This window comes from Triturus cristatus, chromosome 1_2 (genome assembly GCF_964204655.1).
Source record: "Triturus cristatus chromosome 1_2, aTriCri1.1, whole genome shotgun sequence".
NCBI classification, from domain to species: Eukaryota; Metazoa; Chordata; class Amphibia; order Caudata; family Salamandridae; genus Triturus; species Triturus cristatus.
In genome coordinates, this window is record NC_140580.1 from 989,220,229 (window position 1) to 989,238,166 (window position 17,938).

General features: G+C 44.2%; 1 protein-coding gene across 1 annotated transcript in view; it reads left to right on the plus strand.

The window, feature by feature from the left end:
- Positions 1-4,537, plus strand: part of PAXX (PAXX non-homologous end joining factor) — a 51,731-nt gene extending 47,194 nt beyond the window's left edge. Inside the window, exon 7 of the mRNA XM_085611125.1 lies at positions 1,122-4,537. Coding sequence (XP_085467251.1) covers positions 1,122-1,161 — 40 coding nt within the window. The 3' untranslated portion in view covers positions 1,162-4,537. The remainder of the gene's footprint in view (positions 1-1,121) is intronic.
- Positions 4,538-17,938: the final 13,401 nt, after the last annotated feature.

Genomic DNA, 17,938 nt, shown 5'->3' on the forward strand with positions numbered 1-17,938 from the left:
GAGGAGCTCAGTACTTCAGGACTGTGAGAAGTAGGTAGAATTGCAGTCCAAAAATGAAGTTAAATACTCCGAAATGTAGGTTTTGGAGAAAACCTGTTAACACTTGAAACATTGTACCGTGATGTTGTTCAGGGAGATGAAACTGAATCCGTGGTGATGAAGCAAGTGGTTAGTAATCAAGAAATCACATCTTCCCATCACTTTGACTAACCCCAGAGCTCTCCTGAGTGTTGGCTGGAAACTGAATACTGGATTTTGCTTTGACCAAAGTGGGTGAGCCGAAAGGTAATCATGGATGACCCATGCTCATCTCCTCTAGTCTCCATTCTCCTCCCTCAGTCGCTACCGCCTGCTCCTAAATGCTTCACCACATGCCCCTCCATTTTGGACACTTGTGCTGTAACGCCATTTGATATTCCCATTTGTGTACTCAACAACTCTTGGGTTTAGGACACGTGGAAGGTCTACTTGTGTTGTAATTTTGCTTTTCACACGTCTATAATTTAAAGGGCAGTTGACCATAAGGCTAAGAGTAGGTGTCGGTTCTCTTTGGGTCACCATGCATTTCGTCCTTTTGTGCGCTGCACGTTTGCTGTTTATGGTGGTGAATATTTCAGCATTGCTAAAGGGACACTTTGGTGGGTGATTTAATGTTACATGGTGAATCTGGAGTGTTTAATAAATTCAAGTTGAAGGCCTAGATTTCAGTGACAAACTGCTCCAGGGCGAGCATTTATTTAGAACTTGCTTTTGTTCAGAATGTCCACAGAACCACCAGGCACTTCTTTGCTGGACCCATAGTCCTGGTCAGCGCAGTACAAGTGGACTCACACCTGCCAGAAGTTCAGGAATCCATATCATAAGACTTGCCTCCTTTGAACCACACTTCGTTCATTTCATAGAAACTGCTTGCGAGTTGTTGCCACTTTGATACATTCCACCTCTTGTGGATCCAGTATTGTAATCAGTCGCAGCTAAAGGGTATGTATCCTCGGAGTCCTCCTCTTGTTGCGAGGATGTATTCCTGATGTATGTTGGAATGACTCCTTAATGTCTATGTGACAGGCCAAGTACATCCCTTCAAGTCATTTCTAAATGTTTTCTTATTTTTGTGTTCGCAGGAAGAAGGCTGCGACTGGTGTGGATTTTGAAGAAGCTTGAGTTCTTTTGGCTGTTGATGGACAGAGCACATAAATGTGGAATGCATCGTGTATGATTTTAAAGGACTTTATCAAAGAGGGTTTTAAAAATATTTGAAACTATTTTATGATGGAAAATTGACTGACATGCATGCAAGCTTTTTCTTGCAAAGAAGTTTTTTTAACTTTGGCCCTATTTTTGCACACACTGAATACTTGACATGAAGGTGCTCAGGACAGCTTTTATTCAATGTTTTAGGACTCCAGGAGGCCAAAACGGGATATTTAAATCTATTGGAGCCCAATAGTTGTATGTTTTAGCTTTACTATCCCGTGCCTCTCATTTTTCCTGTTTTGGTTTTTATTATATCTCCTCGACTATTTTAAGGAAACGTCCATTAATCATGGCTTGATCTAGATTTAGAATTTGGGTATCGTGCCTGCCCTTGAACTCCTTTTTACATCTCCCTCCCTTTGCAGTACCGAGCAATTCAACCATCTTTCACATTCTTGTAAGGAATTCTGTGGTGTCCGGATCTGCCTGTGTGTATGTGGCGTAAAGTATACAGTGAAGCCTGCAGCAATGCCACATCGCATGACCATGAATGACCATTAGCCAAGGAATGATCCACAATGGCAGTGGTGTCCTCTTTCTCGATAGACTGGAATAGCCAATCGGCAGTCTGGCTAGCGCAGGCTGAATTCTCTCCCCAGCTTCATTAACACATATGAAGTACTAATTAGCCCTAGGTAGCGTGGAACTAGATGGTTATTAATATAATTTGCCCAGCGGTGATCTAAATCACCATCGCTTTAAAATGAGGGCTCCTTTTCAGTAGAGTGGCTCTTGAGTGACTGGTGGCATTTACAGGACATTTTTTAACGACCAGCATGAAAGACTTGTATTCTTCATTATGAGACCAAGTACCACGCAGGTTTCGGCCTCGTTTGAGGCACCACTGCACAGAGCTTCCTTTGCGGGGAAATTGGCTGAGGGACATTCTTGTGTGTTAAAGCCTGAATTAAATGTACCGCTGATCCTGGATACATTTGATGGTGACCTCCAATCTAGCTTTGGCATTTGCACTCTTCTGGGATATAGATTCAGGGCTGATCCGTATCTTTGCCCCACAAGCCATTGTGAGCTCCTGACGCGTGGGGAAGGAAGGGTGTTATTGCCCTCATGCCCATTTCAGGATGGCTTCTTCTGCACTTATGTCCGTGCAGAAGTGAGGCAATAATTCCTCATTGTTGGTTCTGCGTTCTCTGATTGAGAAGGGGCCTGTTGCTTTTGGTGTGGCCTGGTTGGTACTGGTGGACACACACACACGCTCCTGTGTCATGTAGTTCCTGTAAACCACAGAATCTCCCAGTAGGATTAGCTGTGTGGAAACTTGTGATGTCGGCTGGGAACGCAGCTGTGCTCAGGTCTTGAGCTCCCATCGGAATGGTCTTGGAGAAAAAAATCCATTTAATTGCTTTGTTTTTGTTCAGTCTTTAGAGCCCATTCCAGGGATCGAAGAGTAAACGGTTAACTGCGAACTCTGCACCCAACCTCCATGCAAAGTCTTCCAGCTCCCTCCCTAGACCTGAGATCACACAGCCAGTTTATTTCCTCCAATTTATGCTTTTTTCCCTTTTTGAAAAAAAAAAATGTTTGAATTAAAGTTGCACCATTGAAATTGGTAACTCCTTAGCCGGTTGGCAAGCAGCATTTTTCCCCAATTCAGAAATCTCGAATTTGAGAGAGATGGCACTTCTAGAGCTGTCCACTCTGGTGCGTTTAGGTTTTCTTTGGGTGTCACCTGCATCACTAGAAGCAAGAAGGGGCTGAAATCGGGGGATTCCCACTTGCCAGTTAATTTTTGCAGCACTAGATCTTCCATGTTTAGAAGTTTTCTAGAATTTTCTGCAGTCCTTTCCTGTAGAAGAACCCTTTTATAAATCTTCAAGCGCCCTTTACAGCGTCTGTTCTTATTCTGTGTTTAAAGCTTAAGAGTATCTTCCATTCTTCCAGTAACAGCATTCCCATGACGGTGGGTTCCTGAAGTTGGTACATATCAGTAGGGCTCTTCTCCACACCTGGAAGGCGGAATCTCGAACCAACATTTGAGTGGATAGATAAACCAGACCGGAACTATTCATGTCTTCTGCAGGGCCTCCTGGGAGGCCAGCATTTTGTGGCCTACTTTTTCTGATGAGGTCATATAGGCAGCCTCCGCAGGTGCAGGAAGGAGAGCAGTGCCGGGTTGTGATGTCATCCGCTAACGCAGGCACGCACCAAGAGCAGTCCCAGGGTGTGATGTCATCCGCTAACGCAGGCACGCACCAAGAGCAGTCCCAGGGTGTGATGTCATCCGCTAAAGCAGGCACGCATCAATCACCCCCAACCCACAGATGAGAATCTTAATGCGTTAGCCTGTCTTCTGCTGAGCCCAATCCCATCAGTGACGTAAGAACGTCTTTTTCAGCCTAAAGATACCTTGCAGCCCTGTTGGGCATAAAGCTCTCGGATTCATGTATATACATTGCAGTTCTGTGTCGTTTTGTAGCTGTAGACTTGTAGTCCGCTCAGCCTTTTCGTGGCGGATAGCTGCACCCCCTTGTGAAATGGGAGGGGTTGAACTCGACATGGAATTGTGCCATCGAGGCGTGTTCAAGCACCACCCAGTGCATCACACACTGTCCTGAGTCACAGACGCTTTTGTGCGCACCTGTCCACAGTCAACGCTTTGTTATTTGTTGATGTGATTTGTTGCGTTGTCAGGGGCCTGTCTGTGCGTTATGACAAACTCCCCACAAACCTCATTTCTGTTTCCAGGGGGTCTCTCCAGCACCTATAAAGGTATCATTTTTACGATAGTGTTAACCCTCCCCCTTGCTTCTTTGTTGAGTGATGTAGTTGAGGGCAGAAGTGAGTGAAAAAGGAAAGTTCACTTTTTAAAATTGAAAGTTAAATTGTGTTGCGTCCAGTTTCGCCTTCCAAAGGCATTTCTTCCTCAAATCGAGGCTTTGGTGGTAGAACACTTGCTTTCTGGTTGGCTAATGGCTGCCCATATTTTTAAAAGCACTGTCTTACATTCTTGATAAACACATGTTCAGAAGAGTGCACATTGCAATCAAATGAACAGTTTAATTGTGAAGGATTATTATAATATTTTTTTTATTTAAAAAGCGGGGTTGGGATGTTTTAATTCGTAGCATGTACTGCACTTGCAAATATTCGGTCATGATAACGGAAGGCTTGTTGTTTTAGTTACCCTTGGGCACTTAAGGACTCATTCCATTAGGTAAATTTGAAGGAACTGTTGAGAACTTGTAAAATATTTTTAAAGTGTTTTTCTTATGATTAATTTATAAAAAAAATGCATATTCTAAATAAAAGAAGGTATTTCTTATCTTTGTGTGTCTCTGTATGTTTTTTTCAGCATAAATCTTCCCTCCCCCCCCCCCCCCCCCCCCACCCCACCCCATAGCAGTTTGTGCAACTGATTGCTCCACTTAGATGGCTGGTTCCACACCTTCCATTCGGACCACGCCCTTTCCCATCTTTACAACTATATTGTAAGATGTCCAGTAGACTGGATTGCAAAATGTGTGTCTGATGTGCCTTCTTACCGGTGCTGGTGCTGTGACATTGCTTATTTCAGGTGTTATCCATGGTTGTTGGAAAATATGGAGACCTACCAGGCAATGTTGCTTTACATATTGAAGGAAACTTGGACCCTCATGGACTCGGGAGGGAAATGTTACCTTGGGATTAATGGCATGTATTTTGCCCTGAGGACTGGCCTCTTACCAATCCCGAGGTTTCAGTCAAGCTAGCAGGCTATAGCGATTTAATACTGCCACGCTCTCAAACCCCCTCCAAATCCCCCCTCCTCCCTGGGGTTTATGCCCCCAAGTAAAGTTGTGCTGAGGTGCCTGACTTTGTTTGACGAAAGATTGATGCACCCCAGTACGGCTGTGATCACAATCTACTGAGACCAGAGCACACTCCATTTTCAGAACAACTCACTAGGTGGGCAACAGCACTAGGAAAGGCACTGACTTTCTGGTGGACCTGGGTATGGGTACGCCTCATCTGGACTTGCACATGGACAGAGGAAGAGGGCTCACGGTTTCCTTGTCATTGGACTCTGAAGTCAGGCGACTCTGGTGACCGCGTGGGATTCCTGATGTCTCCTTGGCGAGCGGAAGTTATTCGAGGACCTTGCTGGCAGGTTTCTCTCCTTTTCCGGTGAACCTGGAGTGGAAGATGAAAGAGCAGCTGCTTCATGCCAAGACCTAGGTAAGCGCCACCACTCACAGCATCACACGTTGCCTGGGCTGACGGAAGCTCTCTGCCGGTGCAATTTTCCAAGCACCTGCAAGTCCTCCGTGCTGGGAGCCCAGGTACCACAGACTCTCACTGTACTTTCTGCCACGCCCACTCTCTGACCCTGCAGGACCTGCGCAGAAACCTGCTGCCGCATCCTACCGGACAAGAGTGGCTCTTGTTTTTCTTAGCTTCCTCCTCGCAGGGTCCCTCTGATGCTGGCTCATCCCAAGGAAAGCATCAGCAGCTTTCCCTGGCAGCTTCTTTTCCGGACAGGAGATCAGATGGCACCTCTCATTCTTTGTTGGATTGAGCCTCCGCTTTTCACCCTCTGGTCTACAGCCTATGGTGTATTTGCCTTATCCTTTAGGGCGGAATGTTGCACATTGGCAAAACATTCACCCCCCAGTCACAGATCTGGGTTTAATCCATCATTATTTTGCTCACCACGCCACCCCAGTTCAGACATGGCCATATGCAAATCAGTCTTGACCCTGTGCCTCATGGGAACAGTCCAGCCCGAACTGCCATGCCATGGGTCAAGACTGATTTGCATATGGCTGGGTTCAAACTGGAATGGCATGGTGAGCAAAAAAACGATTGATTTAGGCCCAGATCTCTGTACTGGGGTGAATGTATGACATTGTTCTGCATTCTGTCCATCAACTGTTGTTTTTGCATTTGACACCCCGAGTGGGACGGGTATGCTCAGATGTGAGTCACGTGCTCTCCATGCCACTGGAATCAAGCTATCCTGGCTGAAGAGGGGTGAAACCCCGAAACCGGTCCTAGTATGCTTGTTTCCAGTCCAGGGAGGACCTGGCTTGGCAGTTCGGGCTGGACTGTTCCCATGAGGCACAGGGTCAAGACTGATTTGCATATGGCTGGGTTCAAACTGGAATGGCATGGTGAGCAAAAAAAACGATGGGTTTAGGCCCAGATCTCTGTACTGGGGTGAATGTATGGCATTATTCTGCATTCTGTCCATCAACTGTTGTTTTTGCATTTATCCTTTAGGGGCCTTATACCTTCCTGTAAGTGCCCATCTGCCATCTCCAGTGAGCAGTGAAAGGATATGTGCTACTGAGAAGGGGAGCCAAGTACCTCCGGTCCCAGGGGCCTGTACATAGTTCCCTGCCCTGTTGCAATAACGTGTGCCCTCCACCCGACCCACAAGCAAACCTAGAACCCTGTTTATTTCATTTATGCTGTCTCCATTAGGTAGCCTATAGGCCGTGGTCTGTTGACTTAATCCACAGGAGTTTGCATTCCAGGTGATGTCTTCCTTTTTTGGTGCCGGCTGATTCAGCAGGCTTCCTCTAGTCCATTTTTCTTTAGGAGCATTATTGGTAGGGGGGAGAGGTTGGAGGTGGGGGGAGTTGCAGGAGGGGCACATCCGACACAAAAGTGGCGATCCGTGCACAAACGCCCACGCAGGCCCTGTTCTTTGTGGACATTTTTTCACGACTCTGGACGCCCTGTCCCTTGCGTGGCAGAAGCTGTCGCCTGAAGGAGGGTGTGACAGGTTCCTGTGTGCCCCTGAACGGACAGAAGCCAGCACATCCTTTTTGCACATTTTTATTTTCAAATCCCACAATGTTCTTTTTCCAACCCTGCCAAGAACAGCCTTAGTCTTGACCTAAGTTGTTTATTTACTGGAACTAATGCGTTTTTCTGGTCAAGAAATCTTTTCTATTTGTCGGGCTTGGGTACTGGTGGGAGCAGATATTGTGTTGCTCTGTGATGCAGCGCCGGTTATCGAGGGCAAACATCCCATAAAGCGCTGGTGACCTGTCAAAAAATAAAACAAACTGTACATAACAAATGCCTTGGAGAACATACTGATTTATTGTGTGAAAGAGTTTCCATAAAAGTAAGCATTATACTCTGAAACAAGCACCCCATTGTTACCTAACACAGTACTTTTTTCTCCGAGGTGAAATGCGGTTCAGAATGTTAAAATAACAAACCTGGACATCTGTCATTAGAGCCCAAGTCAAGAGTAGCCGTAAAACCCCTATTGCTGTGGCAGTCAATCCGGACGAAAGAAGAAACGCATTTCACCAAGTCCATTATATCTAAATGGCTAGCTCTCGACCATGTTTTGAAAATATCTTGGTTGGTTTATATAAATGTTTTGTTTAATTGCTGTTCGATTCACCCATCTTGACTAACCCCGCAAGTTGCTCCTCTTTGGAGAAACGCGTAATTAAGATTACCTTTTTGAATCGCAGAAGGGAGCTTAGAATGCTTGAAGAATCTTAGAAGCATTCTGTAGTTTTTTTATGTATCAAATAATCTGTTGGAGGGTTGTCAACATTACCTAATTTGGGTGACTAACATTCTGCATCGCTTTGTGTTAATTAGATAACGACTGGGCATTGTCCACCACTTGTCGCTTTTCCTGAAATGAAAAAGCACCCACCAGGAATAATACCTCCCTCTCTGTAGAATGAGTGAAATTTCTTACTATTCCTAGATAAGGCGTGCAGTGGCAAATTCCAATAGGTTAGATAGTGTCCAAGTTCAAATATTATTCGTCCATCAACGGTATAATGAAGTATTATGATAGATATTTCACGACGGCGCAACAACGACTGATGTCTCGCCGCTGGTTATTATGCCACTTGGTGCTCATCCTCCCGTCGTGAAGTATCTATCATAATACTTCATTACAAACAAAATGGCAGCCGCAACTTTTCTATGAAGGTGCGGCCAGCCAATGCTTTTTGCACGTGGCACCGTGGAGTTATCTGCTCCCTATATATACAAATTTCTTTTCGGTTAATATCTCAAGAACTACTGATTGGATTTACACCAAATCACAAAAAGCACAAACTGCGAACCAAGATCTACCTTCCTGCCAAATTTGGTGTAATTCCGTACAGTAGTTCGGGCTGTAGTATTCAAAACTGCCATGGGAATTGACATGGGGAAAACGCGTCTTGGACCCCCCCCCCCCCCCCTTTTTCTTGGCCCTTGCTTGACAGGCCTCCCCAAAACTTTCCAGACAGCAGCTTAAGTGAGCGTCCAATTTTTGGGGAAAATTTCATGAAGATTCGTCTACCAGCGCCAAACATATATATAGGCAACTGAAAATGGCTTTTTAATAGAAATGAGGTCTAAACTGGAAGGCCCAGATATCTTAGGATGTGCATTCCAGCGCATATTTTTCTGCCTTTAACTGTTATGCGAGGCGCTAAATACATGGCGGCCCAGTTGTCAGGTTTCTGACAGTGCTTCCACTCTGTCGGCAAAAACACTTTGACTGTATATTCTGAGCAGTGCAACCCAGAACTGTAATTATGACAGGTGTCAATGGCAGGGCCTCCACCAAAAAAGCAGACTAGAAGCCGATTCCTAGATGGCAACAATAATAAGTTGAAAGGAAAGCATGGTCTGAAGTTACCATAGGGGTTAGCGTTATAGCAGCTGCAGAGACTACCATTTACCAGCTACAGGTTTAAATTTCAGTTTCCATTTCTGGAGCATTCATGTTGATTATTTCTTCAATATCATTAGGAAATCTGTAAATATTGTGAGCAGGGTTTACTAAGGCTTTACGCTGGGTTTGCAATGCAAACTAGTTCTGGGCAGAATTATGATTCCGCCCGCGGAGTTCGTGGAATTCGGTAACTCCACTCTATGCGTTTACCGCAGAGTTCCTGCTAAATTCCGCCTTCTGGCACATGGTGGAATTATAATTCCGTTGGCGCACACAAGACTTGTTTTAGCATGTGCTGGCGAGCGCAATGAGATTTGATAACCTGTTCCAAGAGCGCACAGCTTCTGATCACCACGGAGCCTTCTGGCACCACTTTCGTGACGATGAGCTCAAGTGGCCGCAGCTGTTTCTCGAGCAGATTCTCTACTCTACAAGCAGCTAAAGTAACACAAAAAGACATTTCCAAATTAATATTCTACTCCAACGAATCTTTACGGTTGTGTTTTTTAGTGCGAAAAGCATTTTAATATTTTGCTTTTTATTTTTCTAAAAAAGAAGGTGCCCCAGAGACTCAAACTTCCTCTTCCTGTCCAGCAGGTTTCTCCCAATGCTTTCCCATCTCCTGGTCACGTTTCATTTGGATTTTGAGGTGGAATGATCACTGTGTTTGCAATTCCTGCTTAATATATATTACCATTGGAGTGTAAGGATTTGTTTTTTGTGATATCACAAGTAAGTTCAAAAACGTTTGTATAAGGGTGTTGTTTTTTTGAAGGAATGTATGAGGTAGTATTTATTTGTACTTTGATTTGATTTTTAAATGTTATTTTGGGTGTGGTGGGTGACCTTTAGTTTTAGTAGGGCTCTTGTTTTTTTTTTTGCATTTAATTTTTTATCTTTTGTAAGGGGAAAAAGGTTGCACAGCTCAGTACATTTTCTCCATGTTGTTAAATTTGTGCTATTCATGTATTTTACTATGTGGTCTAGTCTGCCCATGGGGCATCCAGCCTAGTAATTGGGTACACGAAACAAATTGTTTCTGTGGTATATGGTGTTTTAAAACATAATTTAGACCAGGAATGGCTTTGGATTAAATTAAAAAATGGGGATTTTCATTTTTTATATTTCACATTTTCTTCTGCAAAAAGTGTATTATGGTGGGGGTAATATTTGATGCCCTGGGGGGGATGTGTGTTGCAAACTTTTTATAGCTCACATCATTTTCATTTTTGGCATTGCTGAATTAATGGTAGTGCTTTCCTCATTGTTTGTGTTTGCTATAGGCGACTGTACTTGTACTCCATTCCACGTGACCGGGGGCCATTTTGTGCAGTCAGTGTCCATAGACATACATGTGTTTTTTGTTGTCCATGCCTCCTAGCTTGTTGTGTAACCATGTATAACCATGTGGCCGGCGACCATTTTGTGTAGCCAGCCAGTGTGCTTTTGTCATAGGCCTGAATGCCAGTGGTTTGCCCATCCTCTTTATATTTTGTGGGGGGTTATGCAACAGCTGTCGACAGGTCTCAGCCCTTAAGCCACTTTTAACGGCGTTCGGTGGCATGCAACACTATCGATGTTTGCTGTGGAGAACTCCCATACAGCAGCAAACATCTTGGAAGACTTTAATAACAAAGTGTTTGAATGGCTACAACCCAGAGGTCTCAGAATTGGATTTGTTGCCACTGACAATGGTAGTAATAAGAACTCCACTTATTGCAAGTTGTAATGCCTGTTTGAGCAGTATAAACTGATCAATGACTGTCATTCAAAGAGGAGGGGATGCAAATGGGAAAAGCATGCCCATGGTGGTGGACAAATGGGGCCTAACCAAATGCCTGCGATAGATGCGACTTCCTTCTGAGGTTTTCATACGCAAAGTTGGCAAGGAGGTCAGTACGATGAGCCAAGCTATCCAGTTTCTTGCATCTGCTACAGGACCAGTTAAAAATGGTTTTGCAAAGGTTCACCTGTGTGAAGGGAAATGGATAAGCGCATGATTTGGTTGAGAGCTTAATCCTTCGCTTGGCTGTTGATCCAAGGCTGCTAAGAGACATTGTGCCATCAAAAGAGCACACCTGTGCCACAATACTTGATCAAAAGTACCAAACATACTGACCACGTTTATTCCTTTTTCAGAAGTGGATGTTTCACTGTACAAGATGTGGATTGTTGAGCAAGTGAGAGACCTGGAAGAAGAACGTCTGGAAGAGTCTCGGGCAGAAGTTCTGGCATGCAGCTTTTAACCTCAAGAGAGGGCAGTGCCTTTGCCTCACATCAGCCAACACCAGCAACAAGAACACCGGCAATATCAACAACAGCAACAGAAGAATCAGAAACAACTGCTTCAATGGCTTGGTTACAAGTGGCAGTGCTTAAGTCAAGTGCAGAGGCAAAAGCAAAAGAGGTCAAGCAAGTGACAGCACCAGTGACCATTCAGAGGTTGTTCCAGGACTATCTGGATGACCCAAAAAAGGTCTACATGCATCAAAACCCATTGGTGTATTGGTATGGGAAGATGTGCCAATGGCCAGAGCTCAGCAGGGTGGCAATATAGTATCTGGCTTGTCTGGTAGCCAGTGTGTCTGCTGAGTGTGTAGTCAGTGCAGCTGGCACAGCTCCCACAGTGAGAAGGACCAGTCTCTTGCCTCAAAACATGAAGAGATTGACTATGATTAAAATGAAACTACATCAAAAACCAGGAGCTCTACTCGTACATGTGGGCTAGTTTTCCCTTGGGACAAAAAGCTTTTTATAATGTAACTCTCACCCACCAGGGTTACTCCTTGATGGCATGCTTCATCAAAGTGCTCTTCCCGTTCTGCTGTGGAACGGGCCATGCTGCAACCTGTGGGTTACATAGGAGCACTGTCGTATTTAATCCACCCAAATGATGGATGAGGGGAGTTAGAGGGGTTTGTAAACTTAAAAATACCTGTCTGGTTGAACAAACTGTTTTATTCTGTCTTCCAGTCAGTATGATTAAAATAGGTGTGGAAAAAGTAGAAAGTAATCTTGAGTTTAATGACCCTCCTTTCTTTAAACTCGGTCTACATGTTTCTGCTGCCCTTCCCCGTGGCTTTCATCAGGACCATGAATCTCACTCTGAGACCACTCCTTATTTTATAAGCACAGTGTTATTACATCACACTCTCTGCATGCAAATAGAAACCAAACACCTACTTGGCGTTTTGTTCCACAATATCTGAAATATAGAAAAGGAGAATTGGCTTACCAATTTGAGGGCACTTAGTAAGGACTGTGCACTCTGCAACATTAGGGAAGCACCACTCACTTTAAAATGCACCCTAACATGGTATTTGCCATGCACCTAAAAATAGTGAGTAATTGAGGAAAACGATGTGAGCACATCTAATACACTCATTGGTCAAAACCCCTGTGATAGAACCTCTACATTTAACATGCACACTGGACAATACAAACAAATGTATAAAAAGAACACTACATACATATAAAAAGCACTAATAGTGCTTCGTAGGTCCCACGGTGATGAGGCCAGTCTGTTGTTTCACTTTGCGTATAAAGAGGGTGGCAAAAATAATCACTAAGTATCAATATGCGTGATTCTGCGTAGAGGATTCACTCTGCTGTGCCATACTTACTTTGTCAAGATCTCGTCTGGTTAAATAACCTACAATCCCATTACCGGTACCTGCATGTTATCTGTGCCAAATCGCTTGTCTGGCTTTTAAACGCTGTGTCTTGCAGTGTGTGTGTATCACACGTGCAAACTGCTAAGGATTCTGGATGCCGACAAAACTAGACTGGGCGCCCAGCAGTAATGGCTGTGTCTTGCAGCATGCACATGCAATCTGCTAATGATGCTGGGTGCCGGTAAAGTAGACCGTGCATTTAGCAGTTATGATGGCAGAGTATGGAACCACTTCCCAGTTCAATTGAAGACTTACCCAAGCAGCACTCCGGGGAAGTCTGTTGCGGAACATTTTTATAGAAGCATTGTCAAAGGTTGTTTATTGCTAAAAGATGCACAATATGGTAAAAATGTTGCAGATCATTACAAAATGGGGTAATCGCAAGAAGCATGTTTATGAAAAATATATTGAATTCAGATTAATCAAAGAAATTCAAGGACAATTTTTAAAAAAAATAAAAATAAAAAAGGAAGGATTAACATAAAATTTACCAAAATGGTGAAAATATGTATAAGAGTGCAGATCCTCTTCTCATTCTCAAAGCTGGGAAGAACCTAATGATGAAGAATGCCACCAAGGGGTAACCCTGGTAGGTGAGGCTTGCACTATAAAAAGCTTTTTGCATCTCGAGGGAGGATTAGCCCACATGTACGAGTAGGGCTATTGGGGTTTGATGTAATTTCATGGTTAAGGAGGATGAGCTTTCGTCTATAATGCCTCTTATGTCCCCACGTTTTTGACACATGGTTTAAATGAATCAACACTTCATGCCACGCAATTACACTGTTCCTAAAACACCACAGTAGGAGGAGGGCGATTAGTCAGACTCCAGTGTGTTAGCTGGCCAGCTTATGGCCGAACCCCCTGAGATCTCTTCTTCCCTTACTGAGTAGCCAGCATAGAACTTTTTGATTATCGCCGAACTACTTTGGCAACAAAAAAAAAAAAAATGGATACAGCTAGAGGAACATTATAGATTTTGTTTGTAACAGCCCTACCATTTAGGCATATGTATGGCAGGACTGTAGATGTAAATTGATACTTGTATAGCACACTACTCACCCGCAAGGGTCTCAAGGCGCTTGTACGAATACCGCTGTGGAACCCATCCTGGCTTTCCCTGTGAGGTGTCCACTCCTGGGCACCCCCCAAGGTGGAGGCCAGGCATCCTTAGCGTTGTGGGGGCCGTTGTGGAGATTAAGCAAGCTATTGCCCAGAGTTGCAGAGTGGGACTCCATGATTGGAATAGGCACCAAGGCGAGAATTGTCAGGTCTGTGGAATTTTTGAGCCCAAGACCCGCCGAGGCGGGGAATTGAACCCTGGTCCCGGGCCAGACCTCTGCATCAGGGTCTGCCGCTCTAACCATTGAGCCACACTTCTCCACTGGAGTTTAATCACTGTGCAGTGAAGAAGCCTCCCCGTTCCCTTCAAGGGCATTGAAGACAATGTCTGCCTCCATCCTTGCCTATCCTTTTTAGGTCTCGGCTAGCGAAGGCTGCGCTTGCGCAGTCTCGCTTGCGAGATTTAATGTTTTTCAGTAGTGGGGCTTGAACTCGCCCCTCTTCTCCATTGGCTGGCCTCTTAAATGCAGGTCAGCCATTGGAGAAGAGCTTTGTCTGTCGAAACAAGCCCCGTCTTTTTCGGATTCGGGGGCTGTTTTTTCGCTTCTTTCTCTTTTTTAAGCCCCACCCCTTTTACACTGGTGAGCGTGTTTGTATTTTTTTTTTTTTTTACAGGGACATTCTCGTGTTTATTTTATATGAGCCGGGGAGGAACGCAGGCGCGATGGGGCGGAATGCAGCCTCGGCTCCCAATTCCCGCAGCCTCCTTTGTTCTTTGCTCGGGCTCTTTACAGCTGAGAGGGAGTCCCACTGCACAGATGCTGAGTCTCCAGGGGGAGGAGGGGAAACGAAGAAGGTAAACAAGCGCTCCAGCTAGTGAGCTACGGGCGCGCTGCAGAGTTTGGCGTGGACTGAATTTTACCCAAAGGTTCAGAAGCTTAAGAAATGTGACACCGAGCGCCCATTATGTGACTATGCTGTAAGCACAGTGCAAGCGGCATTAAAATACAACATATTTCCGGTTCTCGGCTCCTCAAAACTGTTCTCGCGCTCTGTTCTTACAGCCTACCTCACCCTCCCCTTCCCTTGGAAACCAGTGGCCAATGGCAATCTTTACATGGAGGAGGGCGGCCTCACGGCCAGAGCGACCGACTTTGCGCTCGGAGGACCGTGTTTGAGTCTTGGTGTTGGCTATTTTTTGGGGTTTTTTTTGTTGCATAACTCGACCCGAAGGTATTGGAGCGCTTTACATAGCACCGTATTTACATTACACATTCATGCACGGGGAGATTAAGTGATTTGCACAGAATCACAGGATGTGGACGTGACCTCGATGTTCGAACCCTGGTTTCCTGCACCAGAGGCGGCAGCGCAGCCGATGGACCATATCCTGGGATTCAGGACAAATCATTTAATCTGCCCGTGCCTAAAAATAGGATCGTGAGCTTGTGTGTTGCGAGATCGTGCTATAAAACTACCCAAAAAATACATACCCAACTGCGATCGAAAGACTACCTATGGTAGGGTGACCAGCATTTTAAAGCCAAAAACCAGGACATTTTTTAAAAATAGCAGAAGGACTACAATTTTACCTCACCTGAGTACACAGAATGACAGTGCTCCTCAGCAGAGAATTACAGACAGTGAGAACATAAATAGAATGCAATGTTTAAAGTCAGCAGCATGTCTGTGTGTGTGTGTGTGTGTGTGTGGCTCTGTGTAAGTGTGGGTGGGTGTGTGTGTGTGTGTGTGTGTGTATGTATGTGTGTGCCTCTGTGTGGGTGGCTTTTTTTGTAGGTGGCTCTATGCGTGGGTGGCTCTGTCTGTGTGTGGGTAACTCTGTGTGTGTAGGTGGCTCTGTGTGGGTGGCTCTATTTGTGTGTGGGTTGCTCTATGTGAATAGCTCTGTGTAGGTGGCTCTGTGTGGGTGGCTGTGTGTGGGGGTGGCTTTGTGTGTGTGGCTCTGTGTGTGGGTGCAAATGCAATAGGTCTCGCATTTGAGAGAGATTAAGCTATTGACATTGTAAATAACAATGCCGTTTCTTTAAATGTTTTAAAAACATAAACAAAAATAATGTCATGAGCAATGCCAATAGCTCTAACTTTAACAATGCCGAGACCATTGCATTGTAAATGCTTGTTTTCGTTGATCTTGCATTGGGAAGATCACGCTATATTACATGTGTTATAGGACTGTGTAAACATGAATTTTTCTCTTTTGTTGATCTTGGCAGAAGTGTGAATAAAATAACACTTTAACAAGAAGAAGTTATGATTTGTTACTCACATTTACAAACGACTATTGATGGTTTGATGATGAAAACAATTCACTGTTTTGTTAAATAGATAAATGTCGCTCAATTTGTTCCTTACTCAGCTTTGAGTTTCAAGAGTAGTGCAGTCCCTGTCTATTGCATTTCGCTCTAGTCTCTTACGCTGTTTTCGTTCACTAGCAGGGCTGCCCCAGTTAAGATAATTTTTAATTTGCAAGACTGGCAATTTGTTTCTTCCATGGGAAAAGTGGAGGTACAATACGACAATTGTGTACCACTGTGCTTGGATGGGAACAGGTGACTATTGCATCAATGTGTGATATATTATTGAGTGATTGTGAGTGATGATTGATGATTCATCTGGTGGTAGACAGTGAGGGTGGATGTTCAACTAATTTGTATACTTGATTTTGATGATTTGCAATGTGTTGGGGCTGATGGGTGATTTTGCCTGAAGGTGACTGGCCCTTTCACACTTTGCTAAATTTTCTTACACGGTCCTTGCTGTACTTTTTTCCTCCTGGTTCTTCAGAGACCAGACCAATAAGTTTAGTTAACAAATACAAATCTACGCAAAAAAAAAAAATTATTTTTCTCCTCCTGTTCATCAACAACAGTGCACTACAGGTCTATCTCTCTCAATCTCATTTGGGTCAGACTCTGGATTGAGCCAGACTGATTCATTACTTGCAGTCAGGTCTCAGGGCAGGACAACCTCAACAGCTAGAAGAAGGAAGTTATCGACTTCAAAAGGGAAACCAACCTGATGATGGCTCTTAGAGGCATACTCAGCTCTATGGACTGGAGAGAGGCGAGTTGATTTGGGAAATGCAGCTGAGTTATATATGCTGGCTCAAATGTCTAACTCCTCTATTATGTGGTAGCTTTCGGAGGGTCTGTTGTAACTGGAGACGGACATGTGATGCCACATCATTACATGATGGATACACTCGGCTAAATGTTATGATAGTTGAGATTGATCAGCCAGGTACATGCAGCTATTTGTCTGGGATTGGTTGTAAAATTGCTCTCACTTCTCAGTTAATCACACGAGTCATAATGAATGATTGTAGCAGCCTTTGCTCTTGCTCTGTCTCTTGGCACACTCCTCATGAAGCTTACCTTCTGCCCTTCTCCTTGACTCTACAATATTGTTCCTGCTTTACCATACACATACACAGGCCTTTTCTTCTCCTACACGAATGGCAAGGGTTCCACTCCTGCTTACCTTACAAGACTGGTTCAGCCTGACCTACCAAGTAGAATGCAGATGCAACGCCCTATTTGGCACTTATATACAGTATAATTTTTTAACAATCTTAATTTTTCCTCCTTAGATATAACTTGGGTCTATGGGGCTTCAGGGTTGATGGCATTGCATTTAACTGAACTGTGTAATTCCTTCATTGATTTCCAAAACAGATTTGATGATGATGAAATGCTGCTCATTGACCTGCTGAATATTGTTGTTTTTTAGTGTTTGTCTTTGTCACACCTTTCCCCAGTTTCCTCTTTCCATCCATTCATCGAACCCCTAACCCTCTTACCCTAGGCTGTGATATATATTAAGGTGTGACTTATAAATTTACACCGTAAATGGATCACACGCTTGGTGGGACAGATGCAGTGAAAGCAACACCAACTTACTGCGGGATCTTTTCTCAGTAGAGCAGTTGTCCACGCGAGCCCCACTTACCCACATATGCAAAATAGTCATAAATAACAGCATTCGTCAACATCATCATGCAGATCTTCTGTTGCTTACACGCTTAACCTTCTCCTGTCCTCAGTCCACTCCTCCTGAATCGAGGATTTTGTAAGTTTAGTTTTAATCGTTTTCATAAATTATTTAAATATTTCCCCATTGCTCAGAAGTTACTACTGCTGGTTTTATACCAAGTCTTTTTTGAATTTTTATTTTTTAGAGTTTTATATAGCGTGAACTAGACCCGAGAAATCGGGTATCGGAGCGCTTTACATGAGCACCAGTTTTGTTACAGAAGGACACATTCATTTTTGTTAGGCAC